The sequence below is a fragment of the Pelophylax lessonae genome, assembly GCF_965119305.1.
Source record: "Pelophylax lessonae genome assembly, chromosome: 1".
Taxonomy (NCBI): Eukaryota; Metazoa; Chordata; class Amphibia; order Anura; family Ranidae; genus Pelophylax; species Pelophylax lessonae.
In genome coordinates this window covers 543,914,786-543,940,103 of record NC_138768.1, presented here as the reverse complement: position 1 = coordinate 543,940,103, position 25,318 = coordinate 543,914,786, and the positions used below count along the sequence as shown (strand labels likewise).

General features: G+C 40.8%; 1 protein-coding gene across 6 annotated transcripts in view; it reads right to left on the bottom strand.

Moving 5' to 3' along the window:
- The window catches only part of PSD3 (pleckstrin and Sec7 domain containing 3), a gene marked incomplete at its 5' end in the record, with an annotated part of 867,292 nt that overhangs the window by 24,798 nt on the left and 817,176 nt on the right, over positions 1 to 25,318 (bottom strand). For all 6 annotated transcript variants that reach the window (XM_082247748.1, XM_082247749.1, XM_082247750.1 and 3 more), the window contains one exon: positions 24,689 to 24,832. In XM_082247748.1, coding sequence (XP_082103874.1) covers positions 24,689 to 24,832 — 144 coding nt within the window. The remainder of the gene's footprint in view (positions 1 to 24,688; positions 24,833 to 25,318) is intronic.

The window sequence follows — 25,318 nt, the reverse complement described above, 5'->3', positions numbered from 1 at the left end:
AATCCACTTTGTTAGGACATTCCCTGCATGGCACACCTAGAACATGGGTAGGTCAAGAGAAGGACCATACTTGTTACAGGTTGAAAAGATGTTGTATTGGAGGGGTCTTTAAAGAAATTGGGAAAATGGTACAGCCTTGAAGGAGGCTACCATGAGGTCTAGAACTCCCATGGAGAATCTAATTTTTGAATGTCTCTTTCAATTCTTGAGTGTGGGATCTGTTTTTAATCTGGTAACCTGCTGGGGTACCCAATGGAGGTTTGCCTTTTCTGTTGTGAGCAGCCCAGCATAAGCCAGTGAGCTCTTTGAATATGTTTGTCCTCTCCTGATGTTGTATGAACTTACATCAAAGTTCCAGCACCTGAATGCTTTTTTTCTTCACTGGAGTCAAATGAGAGTCTGCCTTGTCTAGGGCAGGCTAAGGTAGAGAAATGGGAGTAGGAGAAGAGATGTGGTATTTTTGAGCTTGGGGTAACGATGGCTGTATTAATGTAATTATTTGTACAAGGAATTGTGACATAGATGCAAAAAAGTCTGCTTCTGTCAGGATAGCCTCTTGTTGCATGCCTGAAATGGTGCTAAAATCAGATACAGACAGTGTTCCAGCTTCAGTACATTAAGGGCGCATCGTCACTCTGAGATTGAGTGCTGCGCGGGCCTTCGGCAGAGTGAATTTTAACCTGCGATTTTACAATGGTTCCCTTTTACCTGGTCTCCACCATAGCTTTATGTGAGAGGATTTCCTTGTGAGGTATGGATTATAGGGAAAGAGCATCTAGAAGGAGAGCACAGCATATCATCTTATGGTTAAAGGGCAGGAGAAAACCCCTGAGTATAAGGGCTCTGGCAGAAGTGGCAGTAAAATGTGTGACCTGTGAAATGATGTCACAAGTAGTGATCCACCAGAGACTAAGCTCTCAGTGGTTGAGTTTTAGCTCCAAATTTGAAAAGTTTACACTGTACTGAATACATTTAAAATACAGCTCTAGTCTTTTGCAGTAACATTTAGGAACATACAGAGTGACCCGGTCTTACCTGTCCACAACACTGGACTGTATATAAAGTCCAGGTGTTATTCATATTAGTAGACATAGCCCCGAAAGGGTCTTCAGGGACTACCGGTAGGTTCTACAGGGATAGACCTTGGACTTGTATAGCACCTTGTGGCTGACTACACGCATTGCACTAAGTGCCAAGGTGAGCACCCATGCAGGATTCAGTACCTAGAGCAACATTACAGGCTCCCCCCACAGCCTGGGTCTGGGTCCAGCTCCCAAGTTTTTTTACTGAGATTGCGCCGATCCAGATGCACTGCTTCTATTTGCGGCATTAGACAGCGGTGAGTTGATCGAAGAATCCTTAGATAAAATAATAAATAAAAAATAGTTCAGTAATGAGTGATTTTTCCACGAAAGGAGAAAAGGTCCGTCACCTTAGCACACTAGCACAAAACTGAGGATTCTGGGAGTGGGGAAGGCTTATAGGGGAAGTATCAAGTGAGTGTTTCCTTAAAAGCCTGTGAGTATCAAGTCAGCTGAAAGTATGAGCCTATAACCCAGGATCTATAAATACTTTGCTTGTGTCCTGTACTATACACTTTAGATCTTTTAACATGAAAATAAATTCAAATCACACTAGCAAATCCACCAAGGAATGGTTAAGAAGAAAGAAATCAAAAGTTAGGGACTGGCCTAGCCAAGGCTCTGATTAACTTCCCACTGGAATGTTTTGGATAGATTTGAAATGGGTACCTCATGCAAGGAAACCTGCAAACATCCTGCAACTGAAGGCATTTTGCATGAAAGAGTGATCAAAAAATTGATGTTAAGAGACTGGTGGCCAGTAATGTAAAATGTCTACAAGAAGTTATTTCTGCCATAGGGGTAGTACCAACTTTTGAGGCCAAGCGTGTGCTTATATTTTCCAAAGTACACTTTATATTTTCTAACATCTATTGACATATATGAATAAGTAATTGAAAAGGCAAATTTAGTGAATATCAATTCCATTTGCAAGAACGTTTGAGAAAAGATATAATGTTTGCCTGTTTAAATATGTTGAAATAGTCAACAATTGTTATGGGTGTAACTGTGTATATATATATATATATATATATATACATATTATTTATTTTTTATATATATATATACCCCGCCACACACTTTTTTTTTAATCTTTGTGTGGATAATAGTCTTAGTATGAAATACTTGCACTGAAAAATTTGAACAAATGTGCTGCCTCCAAACTAAACAGCGATTCACTTTTTTATCTGAAATTATTGAGGGCTGACAAGTGTCCTGCAAGTACATAATGTACACAATGAACAAAATAAATGACCCAGAAGGTACGTCCCTGGAAGTTATTTTTAAATCCTGCCAACTATGATTACCACCTAGGACATCAGGCTATTGTAATCCACCTGCTAAGTGAAGACTGCTAGCATTCACAATCAGAGCAATCCAAGCCAACACACACTTATAATGATAGAGTGCAGCATCATGTAGAGCACCCCACAGCTCAATAAGTATACAAATCAAAGCACAAAAAATGTACAGCTGCTCACACAGCTATGCAAATTATGAAATATAGACTTTAATTAAAATGCAAAGGCTACCTACAGTAAAATATTTCTGATGAGCTCAGATTTCTTCAGCTACAGTATGTATAAAAAAATGATATATATATATGTATATACAGTGCCTTGCGATAGTATTCTGCCCCCTTGAACTTTTCGACCTTTTGCCACATTTCAGGCTTCAAACATAAAGATATAAAACTGTAATTTTTTGTTAAGAATCAACAACAAGTGGGACACAATCATGAAGTGGAACGAAATTTATTGCATATTTAAAAACTTTTTTAACAAATAAAAAACTGAAAAATTGGGCGTGCAAAATTATTCAGCCCCCTTAAGTTAATACTTTGTAGCGCCACCTTTTGCTGCGATTACAGCTGTAAGTCGCTTGGGGTATGTCTCTATCAGTTTTGAACATCGAGAGACTGAAATTTTTGCCCATTCCTCCTTGCAAAACAGCTCGAGCTCAGTGAGGTTGGATGGAGAGCGTTTGTGAACAGCAGTTTTCAGTTCTTTCCACAGATTCTCGATTGGATTCAGGTCTGGACTTTGACTTGGCCATTCTAACACCTGGATATGTTTATTTGTGAACCATTCCATTGTAGATTTTGCTTTATGTTTTGGATCATTGTCTTGTTGGAAGACAAATCTCCGTCCCAGTCTCAAGTCTTTTGCAGACTCCATCAGGTTTTCTTTCAGAATGTTCCTGTATTTGGCTCCATCCATCTTCCCATCAATTTTAACCATCTTCCCTGTCCCTGCTGAAGAAAAGCAGGCCCAAACCATGATGCTGCAACCACCATGTTTGACAGTGGGGATGGTGTGTTCAGGGTGATGAGCTGTGTTGCTTTTACGCCAAACATAACGTTTTGCATTGTTGCCAAAAAGTTAGATTTTGGTTTCATCTGACCGGAGCACCTTCTTCCACATGTTTGGTGTGTCTCCCAGGTGGCTTGTGGCAAACTTTAAACAACACTTTTTATGGATATCTTTAAGAAATGGCTTTCTTCTTGCCATTCTTCCATAAAGGCCAGATTTGTGCAGTATACGACTGATTGTTGTCCTATGGACAGAGTCTCCCACCTCAGCTGTAGATCTCTGCAGTTCATCAAGAGTGATCATGGGCCTCTTGGCTGCATCTCTGATCAGTCTTCTCCTTGTATGAGCTGAAAGTTTAGAGGGACGGCCAGGTCTTTTCGTAGATTTGCAGTGGTCTGATACTCCTTTCATTTCAATATTATCGCTTGCACAGTGCTCCTTGGGATGTTTAAAGCTTGGGAAATCGTTTTGTATCCAAATCCAGCTTTAAACTTCTCCACAACAGTATCTCGGACCTGCCTGGTGTGTTCCTTGTTCTTCATGATGCTTTCTGCGCTTTAAACGGACCTCTGAGACTATCACAGTGCAGGTGCATTTATACGGAGACTTGATTACACACAGGTGGATTCTATTTATCATCATTAGTCATTTAGGTCAACATTGGATCATTCAGAGATACTCACTGAACTTCTGGAGAGAGTTTGCTGCACTGAAAGTAAAGGGGCTGAATAATTTTGCACGCCCAATTTTTCAGTTTTTTATTTGTTAACTAAGTTTGAAATGTCCAATAAACTTCGTTTCACTTCATGATTGTGTCCCACTTGTTGTTGATTCTTCACAAAAAATTACAGTTTTATATCTTTATGTTTGAAGCCTGAAATGTGGCAAAAGGTTGCAAAGTTCAAGGGGGCCGAATACTTTCGCAAGGCACTGTATATACACACACATATACACACACACACACACACAATCTCACCAAAGTGAGTACACCCCTCACATTTTTGTAAATATTTTTATTATATCTTTTCATGTGACAACACTGAAGAAATGTCACTTTGCTACAATGTAAACTAAAGTAGTGAGTGTACAGCTTGTACAACAGTGTACATTTGCTGTCCCCTCAAAATAACTCAACACACAGCCATTAATGTCTAAACTGCTGGCAACAAAAGTGAGTACACCCCTAAGTTAAAATGTCCAAATTGGGCCCAAATGTCAATATTTTGTGTGGCCGCCATTATTTTCCAGCACTACCTCAACCCTTTTGGGCATGGAGTTCACCAGAGCTTCACAGGTTATCACTAGAGTCCTCTTCCACTCCTCCATGATGACATCACGAAGCTGGTGGATGTTAGCGACCTAGTGCTCCTCCACCTTCCGTTTGAGAATGCCCCACAGATGTTCAATAAGGTTTAGGTCTGGAGACATGGCTTGGCCAGTCCATCACATTTGCCCTTAGCTTCTTTAGCAAGGCAGTGGTCGTTTTGGAGGTGTGCGGCCCAGTCTCCAAAGGGAGGGGATCATGCTCTGCTTCAGTATGTCACAGTACATGCTGGCATTCATGGTTCCCTCAAAGAATTGTAGCTCCCCAGTGCCGGCAGCACACATGCAGCCCCAGACCATGACACTCCCACCACCATGCTTGACAGTAGGCAAGACACACTTTTCTTTGTACTTCCCACCTGGTTGCCGCCACACATGCTTGACACCATCTGAATCAAAAAAGTTTATCTTGGTCTCATCAGACCACAGGACATGGTTCCAGTAATGCATATCCTTAGTCTGTTTGTCTTCAGCAAACTGTTAGCGGGCTTTCTTGTGCATCATCTTTAGAAGAGGCTTCCTTCTGGGATGACAGCCATGCAGACCAATTTGATGCAGTGTGCGGCGTATGGTCTGAGCACTGAGAGGCTGACCCCCCACCCCTTCAACCCCTGCAATGCTGGCAGCACTCATATGTCTATTTCCCAAAGACAACCTCTGTATATGACTCTGAGCACGTGCACTCAACTTCTTTGGTCGACCATCTTCCCATCTTCTCTACCCTGACCTGCTTTTTGTTTCGGTCTCTTTCTGGTTTCACCTTCTTCTTCATCACCTCACTTTCACATTTCCACAGTAGTTTCAGCACTGGCCAATATTTATATCACTTGGAGACTATTTTGATGTTTTTTCGCCTCCTGATCTTGGTATCCAATTATAGTTTGACTATACTATATAGGTAATTATATATAATTCCTGTACCTTATATACAATTAATACTCCTTATAGAATTTTATTTGGACGGCCAGGCGAGGCTTTACCATTTTCTTCATCGAGATGGCATTTGTCTTTGTACCCCCTTTGGACCATCCTCATGTGTGTAGATAAAGCTCCCACAGTTCCCGTACAGACACTCTCAGCATACCCATACACTCAATCTCTTGGGGCCATTCTTTGTATTTAATTGTCAGTACTACCCATGATGGGCACTGTGTTTGCTACATGTATATTTATGTACTATTACTTTTATACCTGTATATGTTTTATAGATTTGTGAATTGCACCCGCTCCTGAATAAGTGAAATGTCACGAAACGCGTAGAGAAATTTGGATGCAATTACTGTGATTTTTTGATTACTACCATATCTCTGTACATGTATTCATCCTTTGTATTCATCATGTATGTCTATATGCATCCATTATTTTGGTTTCCTATTGTCACGGCTCCACTTTATCATTAATGTACCAAGTTGTTACATCATACGCCCAAGTATGTTTTTATTTTTCCTACAACATAATAAATTACAGTTTTTACATACGGTTGTACATTTTACTCTGTTTATTTTGTTATTTATTACACTCATGGTACCAGGCACACCTCATTTAAAGTCTCACGTCTTCCTTTTTCCTTCTTTGGGCGACCATGGGGAGGCCTGTTCTGAGCGGAATCTGTTCTGTTAAACCACTGTATGGTTTTGGCCACCGTGCTGCAGCTCAGTTTCAGGGTATTGGCAATCCTCTTATAGCCTAGGCCATCTTTATGTAGAACAACAATTCTTTTTTCCAGATCCTCCGAGAGTTCTTTGCCATGAGGTGCCATGTTGAACTTCCAGTGACCAGTATGGGAGAGTGAGAGCAATAACACCAAATTTAACACACCTGCTCCCCATTCACACCTGAGACCACATGACACCGGGGGAGGGAAAATTGCTAACTGGGCCCAATTTGGGCATTTTCGCTTAGGGGTGTACTCACTTTTGTTGCCAGTGGATTAGATATTAATGGCTGTGTGTCACGTTATTTTGGGGGGACAGCAAATTTACACTGTTATACAAGCTGTACACTCACTACTTTACTTTGTAGCAAAGAGTCATTTCTTCAGTGTTGTCACATGAAATGATGTAAAAATGTCTTTACAAAAATGTGAGAGGTATACTCACCTTTGTGAGATACTGTATATATACAGTTACGTGAAAAATAGGTACACCTATAACAATTGGCTTAAAATCTTGTAATTTATTCAAACAGAAAAGACTCAGTTCACCCAAGACTAAATTGCAATGTTTGGCAGATATTAGTTGGTTAAACCACTCACTAGTGCTTTTTCTCTCTCCGGATTTCAGATGGTTAGATCTCTACATTCATAACGATTGCAAGTCTACCAAAATATTCAGTTATTAGGTGGTTTCACGCTCACCTTTAAATGATTCTCTGGTTTTAAACAAGACTCATTTGTAGTAATGGGAGCCTGCATTAATACATGTTCTGGAGCTTCAGGCAAGCAATTGCCCCTACACACAGACACCCAATGTCTACTTGAAAAAGGAATCTGAAAGATTTATGCTATGCATCTCATGCAGGCAGTACGAAGCATTGCCCCAAGGTCTACAATGTACCTTTGTTTCACCCCAAATGTTGGAAGCAGCGGCAAAGGGAGTGATCAGTGTGAGAGAACATGTGCACACACAATCAGGATAAAGGCTCTAGGAGCACAGGATTTACATGGCTGTGTCATCTGAGCTACATCGTAGTTTAGGGAAGTAGATGCTGACGTCTGAACAAAGATGGTAAAAGTCTTTGGGAGAGAAAGGAAGATGTATGCATTTTCAAAAGGAATATTGTACCAGAATTCCAAAAACAACATAAAACACAATGCAATGATTTGCAAATTTCCTAAACTCATATTTTATTCTCAATAGAAAACATACCAAACATTTAAACTGAGATAATGTACCATTTTAAGAAACAAATTGGGTAATTTTGAAAATAATGGCAGCAATACAGCCCAAAAAAGTCAGGACAGGGCATTAAAAATCTGGCAAAGCAAGTGGTACTAATAAGGAAGAGCTAGAAGAACATTTTGCAACAGGCCAGTTACATAGTTGGGTATAAAAGGAGCATCTTAGAGAATCAGAGTGTCTCAGAAGTAAAGAGGGGCAGAGCTTCACCAATCTGATTTTAAAAATTGTCAAACGATTTCAGAATAATATTCCTCAATGTAAAAGCATCAAGACTTTAAATATGTCATCATTTATAGTACATATCATCATCAAAAGAGTCTAAGAATTTGCAAAAATCTCTGTGTGCAAGGGTCAAGGCTGAAACACTTTAAATGCCATCAGGAGGCACTGCATTAAAATGAAAATCACTGCATGGGCTCCGGGATACTTTCAAAAAACACAATTCGAAGTGGCATCCAAATATTCAAGATAAGGCACATCTGAAGCTGGGTCAAAGATAATTTAAAATGGTCTGTTGCGAAGTGGGAAACTGTTCTTTGGTCAGACAAATTTGATATTTTTTGGCAACCATGGACACAGCATTCTTCCCACTAAAGAAAAAGAGGGACCTTCAGGCTTTTTATCAGTGCTCAGTTAAAAAGACTGCATCTCCTATGGTATGGGGGCACACTAGTGCATCGGGAATGAGCAGCTTGCATATCTGGAAAGGCACTATCAATACTGAAAGATATATCCAGGTTTTAAAACAGCATATGCTCCCATCCAGATGACATCTTTTAAGGGAAGGTATTGCATATTTCACCAGGACAATGCTAAACCACATACTACATCTATAATAACAGCATGGCTTTGTAGTAGAAGAGTCTGGGTTCTTAATTGGTCTGCCTACAATCCAGACCTTTAGCCAACTGAAAATATTTGTTGTATCTTGAAACGAAAAATAAAACAAAGAAGACTCAGGACTGTTGAGCAGTTGGAATCCTGTATCAGGCAAGAAAGGGGCAATGATCCTTTCCCAAAACCCCAGCAACTGGTCTCCTCAATTCCCAGATGTGTACAGAAAAAGGGATGCTACACCATGGTAAACAGGGCCCTGTCCCAACTTTTTTGAGACATGTTGCTGCCATCAATTTCAAATTACAATTGTATATTTTCTCAGTTTAAACATTTGATATGTTTTGTATTTTCTATTGTGAATAAAATATGGGTTTATGAGATTTACATATTATTGCATTCTGTTTTTAATATAGATTTTACACAGCGTCCCACCTTTTTTGCAATTGGCTGCAGGTGCAACACATACATTTTAACTTAGCATGCATGCATTTTACATGAGATATATCTAAGATTAGGTCCCCTTTAACAGAAACACAGATATCAAATATATTTACCAGTTTAAGTCTTTCTGTTGCCTAAATCTAGTCCTAAACATATCTAATTTTAATGTTCTCCAAGCAACTATCTTTACAACATTGGCAGCAATATAAAGCAACCACGAGCAATTGGATGTACTGGGACCTTTCTAAAGTTGTTGCACCTGAGATGGATGTGAAAGGTGGTGCGAAGGGATGGGCTTTCAGTGTAGCTTAGAACACTGTACAGAAATAAGGCAATGGTTTAACAATGGTGTGTGTGGTTCACCGTGGTCAAATATTGCGATCACAGTACTGTGGTGTGATAGTGAAAGGCCACCAGGGGATTACATTGTATAGTGTAGCACAAGGTACAAGGGTGGTTTACACCAGATTTTGGGAGAAGCAACCACATCAATTGCTCAGGTGTGTACTGGCTTCATAATAGAGGGCTCCACCCTACTGAGGGAAGTTAAAAAGTGTGATGGGAGCTGTGTGAGATGCTGCTGTGCATCAAAGTCAAGTTGGGACAGAGGAAGGCCCAAGTCTAAAAGAGGAGTTCAAGAGGGACAAGCGCAGTTAGGGAGCTGCAATGAAAGACACAGAGCTAAAGTACAGCATCTGCACATAACCCTGGGATGTATTTAATGGTCAGGAAGACCAAAAGGTGTTTGATGGTCAGAAAGACCCTGCAGAGGTACTCAAAGCAGTAAAGATACCACAAAAGAGCCAGGAGGCTGAATGTTATGTCTTTGCAGTGATGGTGAGAACCCTCTGCCTGGAAAGAGCTATCTGTATAAACTTTAACTTGCTTTTAAATAAAAGTTGGCTGCCATGCCCTTAAAAATTGGATTTTTGACTTACCGTAAAATTAATTTCACTGATGTTCATTGACAGACACAGCTCCTGATCTTCATAACCATTGAGTTATACTGCCCCCTACAGGAGTAGGACACTAGGCACAAAAAGAATTTGACTGCGCCTATGGGCAGTCCCAGGAGGTATTCTTCCTCTCTCTGCTTTAGGTACTCAATTTAGTTACAAGCAGTGTCAGGAGAATTACAACTCCACAGAGGGGTGGGTGCTGTGTCTGTCAATGAACATCAGAGAAATGGATTTTACGATAAGTCAAAAATCCCATTTTCTCTTTTGTTCATTGACGGACACAGCTCCTGATCTTCATAACCATTGGGACGTCCCAAAGCAGTGTTAAACATGAGGGGTGGGAACAACAAAAAAAATTAGCAAGGCTAAAAAGTAGCCAACCAGGCAACAGGAGCTCAACCAAATCAACTGGTGCCCATCTGAAAAAAAAAATACACCCTCAAAGAGGGTCAGGTCCTAAAAAAAGCAGCCTGTAAAACCTTGAGGCCAAAAGAAGCATTCGCAGATGCCAACACATCTACTTTATAAAACTTTGTGAAAGTGTGCATCGATGACCAGGTGACCGCCTTGCAAACCTGTGTCACTGACACCTGATGACGGAAGGCCCAGGAGGAATTAAGCCCCCTAGCAGAGTGCGCCTTGACAGGGAAAGGAGGAACCTGGCCCCTGAAGGAATAGGCCTGAATAACCATCTGCCTGATCCATCTGAAAATGGTCGCAGAGAAAGCGAACAACCCTTTCCGAGGCCCATCTGTGAGCACAAATAGGGAGTCTGACTTCCTAAAAGACTCCGTAGCTTCCAAGTACACCCTAATTGCCCGAACCATATCCAAGGCTTGCAAGGCAATACCCTTCAGATGTATAGGCCTGGGACACAGGGAAGGCAACACAATGTCTTCATTCAAATGAAAATCAGAGACAATGTAAGCAAGGGAATCTCCCGAAGATTCTCAAAGGGAGACTTCTGGAGGACCGAAAGCACCAAATTGAGCTCCCAAGGTGGCAACAGAGACCGCACTGGAGGAACCAAATGTCAGACACCCTGAAGAAAAGTACTTACCAGGGAGTGTGTGGCCAAGGGTCATTGAAAGAAGGCCGCCAAAGCCGATACCTGGCCCTTGATGATACTCAATGCCAATTTCTGTTCAATCTCCCGTTGAAGGAAGGTCAAGATCCGAGCCACCGAGAAGGAGCAAGGATGAACTCCAAGAGACTCACACCATGCAATGAACGTCTTCCACATACGATAATAGATCTTCCTAGAAGTAGATTTCCTAGCTTTAAACAGTGTAGGTATCACCAACTCAGATAAACCTTTATCCTTCAGCACCTGGCGTTCAATAGCCAAGTCATCAAAGCCAGCGACTGTAAAGCACGATGGAGGATTGGTTCTTAGGACAGCAGATCCTCCCAGAGAGGAAGCCTCCAAGGAATGTCGGCGACCAGCCACACCAGATCGGCGTACAAAGCCTGGTAAGGCCAGTTCTGGAGCCACTAAGATGGCTGGAATCCCTTCTGCCTCGATCCTGCGTAGAATTCCTGGCAGAAGTTTGAGAGGAGGGAAGACGTAAAGCAGATGATACTGACCCCACGGGGCCACCAGAGTGTCTGTGGTGTCTGCCAGAGGATATTGTGACCGAACCACAAACTTCTGCATCTTTCTGTTGAGCCGAGAGGCCAACAAATCCACCTCGGGGATACCCCACCGGTGACAAAACTGACGAAACACCTCCGGATGAAGGGTCCACCCCCCCCTTGTTCCAACGCCTGCCGATTGAAGTAATCCGCCTGCCAGTGTACTATGTGTGCACGGCGGAGAGGGCTGGAACTAACTGTTCTGCCCACCTTAGAATGTAGGCTGCCTCCAGAGCCGCCAGGACACACAGGTTTGAGTAAAAACCCTGAAAACGTTACGAAGTTGGAACAATCACCCCTTGAATCAATAGGTCTTGTACCGCCCCGAAACAGACCCTGTAAGTGCTCAAGGGAAAGGCGCAAGTTAGAAGGAAAGAACCTTGCCAGGGGACAAGAGAGAAACATGATCTTGAGGCTGAACTGGATGACTTCATAGATCCACTTGTCTTGTTCCGGGAACCAGGGAAGACCCCCCCCACCCCAATAAGGGTGAGGGAGCATCTTCATGCAGAAGGAGCCTTGTCTGCGGATCTGGAGAAGCCGCTCTCGGCTTGCCAGATCAGGTTCATTTGGATCCTCCAGAGGAGGCCCTAAAAGGCTATGAGCCCTTGTCAGTCGAACTTGAGGGACGAAAAAACGTCTTATGAGCCGACAAGGAGGGCCCACGTCTACAATGAGGTTCCTTGCCCTTGGTAGCCTGCGGAAGAAAGGTACTCTCCCCCCCCTTAGGACCTATAATTAGGTCATCCAGGGTAGCTCCAAACAGGCGATCTCCTTGAAAGTAAAGATCAGTTAGGGCTTTTTTAGAAGTCTGGTCTGCAGACCAGCATTTGAGCCAAAAGACACGTCAAAAGACCACTGCCGAAACAGAGAGCCGAGCCACTAGGTGAGCCTCATTCAAAGAAGCATCAAAGATAAACTGCAGCCCCTGGACCAGCTGGTCTGCCAGCTCAGCAAAGGCTCAGCAAAGGGAGGGGGGAGCTGTTCTCCCTCCAGGTCATGGCGTAAATGCTTAGCCCACTCGGTCAGAGTTTGCGACACCAGGGCAATGGTGAATACTGGCCTTAGTGCCGAACCAGCCAGAGTGCACATATTGCAGGCCACAGCCTCTGCCTTCCTGTTAGCCAGATCCTTAAAGGCCGGGGACTCTTCAACCCGAATAAAGGTCGCCTTGTTCAATCTGGATCGGAGGGTCCACACCGGATCAACAGTCCACTTCTTAATAAGGGACTCCTTATAGGGGTAATCCCTAGAAAATCACTCAGGGACCCCCAAAGGAAACACCTTTGCCACTCACCTTTACCCCTGTGACCATCTCCATTTAGATAAAATGTGTCAGCGTGACTATTTGCAACTGATGTCCCTGCAGCTGTGCAATTCCGGGTCGCCAGCAGCAATTTATGTGAGTGTTATGTGACTTGCTTTTGTTTTGTCCTGGTTTTATGGTTGTTTTTAATAAACGTACTACAATATGATTGTACCTTCTGGCTCTGGCTGAGCTGCTTCATTCCAGTTGGATACTTGTGTGGTGATTCAGCGGAGGTCTCTCTTCCATCCCATATCCAGGTCATGTACGTTTGAGGCATTCCAGCTACTGTAATAGTAGCCATATCATCTGGTGAGTGTCCAACTTATCTGGTGATGGCGGTGACTCATGAATGATATACATTACTGCACCTTGAAGTGATTATTGTCACACATACTACTGCACCTTGAAGTGATAATAATCACATTTAAGATCTTCGCTTCGGACACCTGATTGCTTGGACTTTTTATGAGCATTTATTTGTACTTATCTAGTGTGCTACACTGTTTTTATTCTTGTATTACTTTATGTTGGTTGGGTACGCCACACCTAATCCTAGCACACTGCGCAGAAATGTTATTATGGTATTTAGTAAGTAAATATGATATACTTTCCTATCTATTTACTAATGCTAGCAGCATGAGGATTACAAATAATCAATGTTGATTGGGAGAGTGAAGTTCTACTTTAAGTGCTAGTCATTAAACTTAACCTACCAGAGCTCAGAAATACATACCTACCCATCAGGTGGCTGAAACAGAATAGACACATCCCAAGGTCAAAATATCCAATAATCTCCAGTATAAACAGTGGGAACTCACTCATTCCAATCTCAGCTTCTAATGACTGCATATATGGGATTCCAAAAATGACATTAAGTTATGATCTATACATTTAACTCAAAGGAGCATCTATGATCTTTTCTAATGTACATAAGATATTAATACCAATATTTTAGAAAGAGATTACCCAAACTGTACAATGTATAAGCCAACAAGCAAAATGTGTGATTCTGCAATGTTTTTAAGCTTGCAGAGCAGATTGTAGCTTTAATGCAATGTCAATAAGCTTTGCTAAGTGGGAATGGTGATTTAAACCACGGCATATCTGTCTTCTGCTGTAACAAAGAGATTATCGCAGTTGAAAGCACTGTGGGTACAGCAACTGAAAGATCGGAATCTGTGAAACTGTATTTTGTCTTCAAAGCTCTGCTGATAGAAAATGCTTCAAAAGATCTCTATGTCTAAATTAATGAAAACAAAGTAATAAAAAGAAGTAATGCTACAAGAGCAGTTGAATATTGTTTTAACCCGACGCACCAGTGTTTTGGAACTACATTAATCATTCGGCTCCCTAATCTTTGGTCTTCAGCCTATGCTTTATCTTTCAATTAAATGCACTCAGGATTCTCAGTTGTCTCAGGTAATAATATATTATTTAGTAGGAGAATTTGTTTTTAAGTATTACTTGGTCATGTGTTCTTTTTGCAAGGCCAGGGTTGAAAAGAAAGCAGATATATTAAAAATGAATGAAGCACAGTTAATACTTTCTATCAAATTTATGGTTAAACAAATGCATTAATGATTACAACTGTATAAACAGGAAGGGGTGTTTTCACCTCCTATTGACTCAAACACGTAGTCTGTGTACATTGTGGCAATAGGCAGCAAAGAGGGGGGCTTTTAGGCTTTTATGGTAATCAGCCACACATTTTTCTCATTACCAGTAAAAAAAACTGTGATTTCCTATAAGTGCAAAGCTGAATTCTGGGAGAACCAACTATTGTCACAAGAGATGTGTATTTTTACTTAAAGTGTCACTAAACCAATAACCTGCATTCAATATACCTGGTCTCCCACAGTACACAGAACATGGAAATGCAATTATTTTAGTAAATATATACTGCTAAATACTTTTCCTTATCAGGATATAGCAGCCATGTCACTTGTATCAGTTCCTAGTAAAGCTTGTAGGATGAGTTTTCATTCTCCCCTGATCCTCTGTCTGGAAAGCACTGATTGGCCCTGTGCTGATCACATGCACCCTCGCAGGAAAAAAAGAAAAACTCTCTAGCAATACACACCAAACATACCCTTAAAACTTAGAGACGTGATCAATATGACCCAACTCCATCATACCTATGAACTCCTAACAGCGGATAATCGTCCGTTGTTACAGGAAAAAAAAGCATTGTCTCTCCGGTCTGAATGGTACGACAATTTTTTTTGAGTGATTTCCCACTAACTTATTACACACTGTTGATATAAAAATATGTAATTTATGCTTTAGATCTCAATCACTGCAGATGATTGGATGGAAAAAGTATGTAGCTCCTTGGATTTCCCATCCCTGTTAGTTTACTGTAAAACCAATTACTATTTATCCATTTCAAGTAGCTACAGTGCTTTGCGAAAATATTCGGCCCCCTTGAACTTTTCGACCTTTTGCCACATTTCAGGCTTCAAAAATAAAGATATAAAACTGTAATTTTTTGTGAAGAATCAACAAGTGGGACACAATCATGAAGTGGAACGAAATTTATTGGATATTTCAAACTTTTTTTAACAAGTAAAAAACTTAAAAATTGGGCGTGCAAAATTATTCAGCCCCCTTAAGTTAATACTTTGTAGCGCCACCTTTTACTGCGATTACAGCTGTAAGTCGCTTGGGGTATGTCTCTATCAGTTTTGCACATCGAGAGACTGAAATTTTTGCCCATTCCTCCTTGAAAAACAGCTCGAGCTCAATGAGGTTGGATGGAGAGCGTTTGTGAACAGCAGTTTCAGTTCTTTCCACAGATTCTCGATTGGATTCAGGTCTGGACTTTGACTTGGCCATTTTAACACCTGGATATGTTTATTTGTGAACGATTCCATTGTAGATTTTGCTTTATGTTTTGGATCATTGTCTTGTTGGAAGACAAATCTCCGTCCCAGTCTCAGTTCTTTTGCAGACCCCATCAGGTTTTCTTCAAGAATGGTCCTGTATTTGGCTCCATCCATCTTCCCGTCAATTTGAACCATCTTCCCTGTCCCTGCTGAAAAAAAGCAGGCCCAAACCATGATGCTGCCACCACCATGTTTGACAGTGGGGATGGTGTGTTCAGGGTGATGAGCTGTGTTGCTTTTAAGCCAAACATAACGTTTTGCATTGTTGCCAAAAAGTTCGATTTTGGTTTCATCTGACCAGAGCACCTTCTTCCACATGTTTGGTGTGTCTCCCAGGTAACTTGTGGCCAACTTTAAACAACACTTTTTATGGATATCTTTAAGAAATGGCTTTCTTCTTGACACTCTTCCATAAAGGCCAGATTTGTGCAGTATACGACTGATTGTTGTCCTATGGACAGAGTCTCCCACCTCAGCTGTAGATCTCTGCAGTTCATCCAGAGTGATCATGGGCCTCTTGGCTGCATCTCTGATCAGTCTTCTCCTTGTATGAGCTGAAAGTTTAGTGGGACGACCAGGTCTTCGTAGATTTTCAGTGGTCTGATACTCCTTCCATTTCAATATTATCGCTTGCACAGTGCTCCTTGGGATGTTTAATGCTTGGGAAATCTTTTTGTATCCAAATCCGGCTTTAAACTTCACAACAGTATCTCGGACCTGCCTGGTGTGTTCCTTGTTCTTCATGATGCTCTCTGCACTTTAAACGGACCTCTGAGACTATCACAGTGCAGGTGCATTTATATGGAGACTTGATTACACACAGGTGGATTTTATTTATCATCATTAGTCATTTAGGTCAACATTGGATCATTCAGAGATCCTCACTGAACTTCTGGAGAGAGTTTGCGGCACTGAAAGTAAAGGGGCTGAATAATTTTGCATGCCCAATTTTTCAGTTTTTTATTTGTTAACAAAGTTTGAAATTACCAATACATTTCATTCCACTTCATGATTGTGTCCCACTTGTTGTTGATTCTTCACAAAAAATTACAGTTTTATATCTTTATGTTTGAAGCCTGAAATGTGGCAAAAGGTCGCAAAGTTCAAGGGGGCCGAATACTTTCGCAAGGCACTGTAAATAGCGCCGTCAATTTACGCAGCAGTTTACATATACATTGTATATTTACATCAGTCCCTGCCCTCAAGGAGCTTACAATGTAAGATACCTAACTCACATTCAGACAAGTATGTCTTTGGAATGTGGGAGGAAATCGGAGTATCCGGAGGAAACCCACGCAGGCACAGGGAGAACATGTAAACTCAAGGCAGGTAATGTTGTGGTTGGGGTTTGAAACAGCGACCCTTTTCCTGCTAGGCGAAAGTGCTAACCACTACACCACTGTGCTGCCCACTCATATGCTTATCACGTAGCCTAGCTACTATGCATTGTTTTGACTTGTGATTAAAAATGTTCAATAAAAATCTACAGAGAAAAGAAAAACACACCAAACTGAGCATGTGCAGCCTGACTCCTCTGCTTTATCACCAGATGGATTGGAGTCAGCTAAAGAAGAGGAGGATCAAAGAGACAGGATCACACAGCCTTTATACACAATGCCTTTAACCCATTTGGTTCCACAGTGAGTATAAAAAGCATGCTTTACTGCATATATAGAATGATTTTACTATTGTGGATTTAGTAACACTTTAAATCTTGGTGTGCTTTGTGTATTTCTTCCAGATTCGTGAAGGAGCTTCCTGTAATAAAGACCAGTCACTGCTCCTCTCTCTCCTTGTGCAGCATGGCTGGTCTTGTACCTGCCCCCTCCTGTATATTTCTGTAGAGGGTGGGGCTTGCTTTGTCCCTCCCACAGCTCAGCTCCCCAAACAGGCTATGTGCAGCCCAATAATGAGGTCATCACTACTTTACCAAGGTAATAAATGGCCTTGCAAAAGCATGTGGTGCACACAAAGTAGATGTCCTTTCCTTTGTAGCTATTGAGGAATATATATTTAAGTACATTTTATTTTAGTAATTTTCTGTGCCCAGAGTTCGGCTTTCGTTAAACAATGTCATCATAACTGTGCTAGACCCAACTGGGACAGGGGCTGGGGGTTTTATAATTTTTCATTAGATGTACTGTTACATGTACTGAATATATTACTGTTTACAGTTTGCATTGTTTAGGGTAATGCGATCAAGCTGATTTTATGTGGTTTATATTCTGTGTGAGTTTACAATAAAGTGAGTTCCTGTTTGCACCTGAGCTAGTGTTGTCTATTTGTTGGGTGCAATGCTCAGCTATAATATCTGATTCCTAGTTCTACAGTGGAGGAATCTGTATCTTAGAGGAAGCACCCAGGTGGTGTGCCAGGCAGTCCGTCACAATAACATTCTAAGCCATGTTAGTTCCAGATAAATAAGCAAATGCTTTCTGTGAAAAGGTGATCCTAACACAGGGAGGCAAAGGTTGTGTACCTAACAGGCTCCAGAAAGACAGTCATCCCTGACTAATTCAATAGAAGCACAATGAAGTATATGAGCTGTTCGTAAAAGACCCTTCCAGTAAAACAGCATTAGTACTTACAGTTTGCCCCACTTGTTTCCTAATCCACTCTTTCTTCTTATAGTTACACATACTGTCGTTTTCATATGAATTTGACATTTTTAGAAGTGCTGGATACAAATCTCTTTCGGGGGCCCTCTCTGCCATCCCCATCCTTCTACATCATCTGGTTTCATTAGCAGCTATCAGCACAGCCCTGTGTATTGGCAAAATTGATACTAACTACAGAATTGTCAAGTCCTCAGACCATGTCAGTGCTTTAATTATTTTGGATCACTTTTTGTGATTATGTGGTGCACTGAAAAGTACAAGGGCAAAAGGTATGACAACTCTGTATCCTCTGAGGTAGCTGACATCTTGTCCAAGATGGTGTTGTACCCAACCAAGGGTCTAAGAGCAGACGCCTGAAAATTTCACCTATTTAACATGGGAAGGCAAAGATACTTTAATGAATACACAAGGAAAACGATTATGATAAACTGGTGAAACATACATTTTATAGTAAAAAAAAATATCTGGGGAAAGGTTGCTTGAAAGAATGGAGTGTAATATTCCCTGAACTAAGGCTAACAATAAAAACTGTGTGATGATATTTAAAAGTAGAGCTCATGGAGGGTAGCAATCTCTTTAATGGAAGCCTGTTTACATACAAAAATGGGAGCTGCCTTTTTTCAAGCAGTAAGCTCACAGCTGTCAGCATCACCTTTGCTTTCTTCATGCAGAAAAGCTCCCTGAAGGGGGAGAAATTTCAGCACCTGCAATTTAAAATACATTTTACAGAATAATGTACTTTTCTAGATGTAGCGTGTCCTATTTAGTTACATTGGTTTTTTCTTATATTGCTATCAGCAGAGATCCATTTTTAATGTGTCTGAAAGCATGCATTGTTATAGAAGCATTATCCTTGCTGACCCCATACTCCCTGTACTAAAATGGCCCTGGTATTTAAAAATTACGCAAAGACTTTCGACTTCACTGGCTCAATGATTCAAATAAGCAGTGAAGATAGTGGCTAAGTGGTTAGCACATTTGCCTGACAGCACTAGGGTTGTTGATTCGAATCCCAACCACGGCACTACATGCAACATTTTGGGTTCAAGGCCAGAAAACTCAGACCTTAATCCCATTGAGAACTTGGTCAATCCTCAAGAAGCGGGTGGAAAAAAACCCCACAATTTCTGACAAACTCCAAGCATTGATTATGCAAGAACAAGCTGGAATCAGTCAGGATATGGTCCAGAAGTTGATTGACAGCATGCCAGGGCACATTGACGAGCTCTTGAAAAAGAAGGGTCAACACTGCAAATATTGACTCTTTGCATAAACTCAATGTAATTGTCAATAAAATCCTTAGTTACTTATAAAATGCTAGTAATTCTATTTCATACTATAGTAACATGACAAAAAAGATCTAAAAACAAAGCAACAGACTTTGAAAATTAACATATGTGTCATTCTCAAAACTTTTGGCCAGGGTTGTATAAATATTCTTTCTTCCCTCTTAAATTATTTGTCAAAACACTGCAGCTTCTTAGAAGTCTATAGCTACCTGCTTGGATGCCACTTGTGTCTCTTTGCTCAGGTGCATTTCTATAAAATGTAGAGAGATGAAAATCTGCAGTGGCCATTGGTACAACACACAGCTCTCTTTAAAAAAAAAAAAAAAAACACAGATTGCCCATCCCTACAGATCACAATCTTAACAGAGAAGAAGTGTAAAAAAAAAAAAAAAAAACTATATGCTGAGCTTTTCAATGACAGTTCTTTGTTTCTTGTACTTCAGAAGATCAGAAGGGACAGGGAATCCAGTTTTACATTTACAAAAAGTATTTTGTCCTGTCTCTTAACTGTCTCTAAACCATTCTAACTTTTATTTTTGAAAAAAAGCAGAGGTGCAGGAGAGTTTGTCTAAACCATGTCAACATGCCCAAAGATTGAATAGTTTCCTGCCATTCTTTCTATACAAAACTAGGCTACCATTTTTGGGTAAAACCCCCTCAGCTTTGTCAACATCAAGAATATATAAACGACTTTGTATTTTGCAAATGAAGACACTCATAAAAAGTCTTGCCACTAGCTGCATATCACACACATCTCATATATCCATGTATGTACTATGTATGCCCTAAGACATGACATTATATCTATCTATGGTTCGTTATAACTTTCTAACATATTATGAAGATCATATATAAAGTTACTTTCATCATGTATATAGAAATACACACAAGAGGGATGGATGCTTTTCTTTACTGAATACACCATAACATTTGTAACCCATCCCCATGTAAAGTAGAACTTCGATTAGAGTAAGCTATAACCTCAGTCAGTTTATTTCTCTTTTGCCATTTGTGTCTCATAGCCAAAACTGGAAGTTAGTGGAAATCCCTCCAAAGTGAGGGAATCCCGGGGTGCCTACATAATCACCAGATATAGTGTCCCCATTGGAAGATTTCCCCTCTATTCCTGTTTTAGTGTGAACCCAAAATGTGGGACTTTGTTTTACTTTCACTTTCGACGATAACGGTAAAAATCACAATCAGAGAATCTACCTAATGGGGGCACAGACAGCAATAAAACCTGTAAAAGTGTTTAGATTTTATTCCTCTCCACTCTATCCAAAACTTAAACTTGTTTTTAGTTAGGTTTTAAAAAATATCAGCTTCACCTGCATTAAAATATTGCTCAAAAAAAAAAAAAAAAACTTTAATCCATATCATTTCACATACACTAAAAGGCTTTTAACATTTTTAAAGCAATGGATGGAGCAGCAAAGAATCCTTAGCAACAGTAAATTTTCATGATTATCAACTATGGCCTCTTTCACACGGAGCGGACCGTATTGCGATCCGCTCTGGCACTTTTATTTTTTTTTACGGACACGGATGACATTTGTGTTATCCGGTCCGTATGTCCGCATATCATCCCATACGTTTGCGAATGATATACGGACATAATGTATGTCTATGGGATTGGGGATGTCAGCGGATGACACTGCTGACATCAGATTTTGCGTCCTGTTTTTTAACCACTTGCCGACCGCCGCACGACTATTTACTGCGGCGGTCAGCCCCGTACAGGCAAAGTGACGTAGTACTATTTCGCTAGCCTTAAAGCCTCTAGGGGGCAAACGCGCGCCTGCCGGAGGCGCGCTCCCGCCCCCGCTCGTTCCCCAACATGTCCGCGCGTGTGACCGGCGGACCCGATATCCGCCGGTCACTCGCAATCTCCTGGTGGAGAGGGAGAAAGGCAGGCGGCTGATGTAAACAAAGCCGTCTGTCATTCTCCCTGATCTAACTGCAGAGATCATACGATCCTGTGGTTACATCACTAGCCACACCCCTTTACAGTTAGAAGCACGCCCCTAGGGACACACTTAACCCCTTCATCACCAATAAAGTTAACCCCTTCCCTGCCAGTGTAATTTTTACAGTAACAGTGCATATGTATAGCACTGATTACTGTAGTAATGTCACTGGTACCCCCAAAAGTGTCAAAAATTTCAGTCAAGGGTCCGATCTGTCTGCCGCAATCCCGCAAAAAAACCGCAGATCGCCGCCATTACTCGTTAAATAAAAAACACCAAAAATGACAGAAATCTTTCCCTTAGATAGTAAACGCAATATCTTTTGCGCAAACCAATCAAAATAAGCTTATTGCGATTTTTTTTACCAAACATATGTAGCAGAAAACAAATTGGCCTAAAATGTTAAAAAATTTTGATTTTTACATTTTTTTGGGGGGAATTTCATATAAAAAATGTGAAAAATACTGTTATTTTTTCAAAATTGTTGCTCATTTTTTGTTTATAGCGCAAAAAGTAAAAATCGCACAGGTAATCAAATACCACCAAAAGAAAGCTCTGTTTGTGGGAAAAAAAGGACGTCAATTTAATTTGGGTACAGCGTCGCACGACCGCGCAATTGTCCGTTAAAGTCACGCAGTGCCGAATCGCAAAAAAGGGCCTGGTCAGGAATGGGGTAAAATCTTCCGGGGCTTAAGTGGTTAAACAGAAGAAAAAATAGGGTTCTGTTCCGTTCCAAAAAACGGAACAGAACTGAAAGGATGCAAATCGGATGTCAGCAGATGGTCATCCGCTGACATCCACAATCCCATTGACATGCATTATGTCAGTATATCACCCGCAAACGGATGGGGTGATATACGGACATACGGAACGCCCGTGTGAAAGAAGCCTTACTGTATCTCAGCATGAACAAGAAAAGAATTCAATTCCATGGTATGTTAACACTGAAAAAAAAAAAAAACTATTTGTGTGCATGCATATGACAGATCACTGGTTTAAATATAAAATACTCAACAAAAAGCTATGAAAACACTTAAAGTGGTAGTAAACCACATAAATAAAAAAAAACAAAAAACAAAAAGGCACCAGGCAGTTTAAGTCATTATGTGCTAGTATGTATGGGCTTCAGCAATATGGATGGCTGGGCTGGTGATGACGACATGCACCTATAGATAAGCCTTATTATAGGCTAACCGATAGGTAAAAAACCATATAGGGGGTTTACTCCCATTTTAATAGGCAAACGTGTGTGGACACCTGGCCATCACACCTAAATGAGCTTGTTTAACCACGGGCAAAACCATTACAAAACCATGGGCAATAATTTGAAGTCCTCTCCTTTGAAGCTATAACTGTCTCCACTCTTAAGTTGGCCATACACTAGTAAAATCTTGTTTGAAAATGCTCATGTTAAGAACGTTCATTTGATTTTCTGATCATTTGTGGGGTCAAATCAATGTTTGTTATTATTTGGTAAAGTCCATTCATTCCAAAATCGAATGTTAAAAGGAAACAACATTTTGAAATACTTTGAAAGGACATTCATTAGGTCATCAAATACACTAGGAATTTTCATACAAATATTTGTATGAATAGTTGTACAAAAGCTCTTTCAAAAATCTACTAGTATATGGACAGCTTTAGGTTGGACCTTCCACAAGATTTTGGAAAGTGTCTGGTGAAATTTTGACCAATCAGCCATAAGTATTTTTAAAGTTAGGTCCTGATGTGGGGCAAGAACACCTGGCTCACAATTAGCACTCTATTTCAACCCAAAGGAGTTCAATATTGTTAGGATCAGGCCTATGTGCACAACAACCATGTCAAACTATGTTTTTATAGACCTGGCATTATGCACATTGGTACAGTAATACGCAGGAATAGGCCCTTCCCACAATGTTACCAGATTGGAAGCAACATTTTCTAAAATATAATGTAGCATTAACTGTGCCCTTCCTTGGAAACGCCTAACCCAACCTATTTTGAGGGCCTGGGATGGTCACGCGTCTACAAAACCATCGAGACCATTGTGTAAATATACTGTATGCTTGATGCAACTACAGACTAAACTCCATTAGTGTTCTTTTGAGATTCATGTATTAAAACAAGTGTTTTTATGCACCATTTTAAATTGTCTTTGCACGTTTCACCCAATTCTCCTAAGTATGAGGGATTACAGGAGGCTGATATCAAGGTATAGTATAGATCAAGGTGAGTATAGATCTGTGTTTGTCCCAAGCCTGTTTGTATCCATGTACTGTTGGCTGACTTCCTGGCTCTGCTGGAAGTCTATTCCAAGCATCAACTACTCTTTCTGTAAAATATTACATTCTAAGGTTAGTTTTGAACTTTCTTCTTGCTAGATTCAGGTCATGCCCCATGTGACAAGTCTTCCTAGCAGATTCATAGACATCCTATCCAAATCTTTAAGAAATGTTAATGTTTTTGCTATCTTTTAGAGTTCAGCTCTAATGCTCTTTAAATCAGTTTAATGAACTGGTATCATATCAATACAGCACCAATGCTATGGGGAAGATAAAGAACATACCACAAAATGAAATATTCAAATACAATAAGGGCTCTTTCAAATGAGCGATTAAGCCTATCCTCCACACAGAGCTGCTGACAGATACATGTGCATTCCTCTAGAACAGTGGTTCTCAACTCCGGTCCTCGGGACCCACCAAAAAGCCAGGTTTGCAAGATAACCAAATTACATCACAGGTGATCCCATTTGCTGTTCAGTGATTGCAGTATTCTAGTCTGCATCTCCCCAAGGTAATACTTAAAATCTGGCCTGTTAGCAGGTTCCGAGGACCGGAGTTGAGAACCACTGCTCTAGAAGCTGCGTGTGGGCAGCCCATAGAAATGGATGCACATGCTGTGGCTGCATAGAAACCATCTCATGTCAAAGTTTGACACGAGGTCAGGAGCAGGTGCACTGATCCAAACACAGAGCCTTTAACTGGCTCAGTTGCCCACCTGAATGAGTCCTTAAAGAGAAAATCAAAAGTCCAATCAACCCAATTCCAGGTTCTGCAGAGCATGCTGGAACACACGGTTAACAGAACCCTATAAGTGCTGCATATGGTGACGTGCATTTTAAGATTTTCCCATTTCAGAACACATACCTCAAATTCCAAGTAGTGATCTTTCATCTTGTACTCATCTATTTCCTTGGCTTTTACTTTCTTGTCAGGTGGATAGGATCGATGCTCAGCCAGCTCAGTGGAGATCTGTTTGAGCTTTGTTTCATGTGATTTCAGCTGTTCCTCCTGAAAAGCAGATGAATGACATCTAGTTTAATGCTTCAGGACTTGCGGAGATATATTAAATCAGAAATTTCCCTGAAATTTCATTGCAGACAACTTAATATACTGTAGCAGAATGACTTCACACTGTAATATATGTGGGACAATCTGACTAGTACAGAAGATTGATTTATTTGATGAGCTCATTATTGAGAAATAATGTATACTAGCAGTGAGAAAATGCAGCTCCTGCCTTGCGGCACACGTCCAAAGGTCAAAGTATGCCATCAGAGCAGAAGCAGTTATAAGAGAGGAAAAAATACTTTTTTTTTTATACACTTTTAAAAATATTTTCACAAAATATTTAAACAACTACACACTTAGGCCCCATTAATGGTCCATTCAGACTAGCGCGACTTGTCAGGCGACTTGTCAGCCTGACAAGTCGCAATCGGTCGCACGCCATTGATTAGCACAGGACCCGTTCTAATAGGAGCGACACAAGTCGCT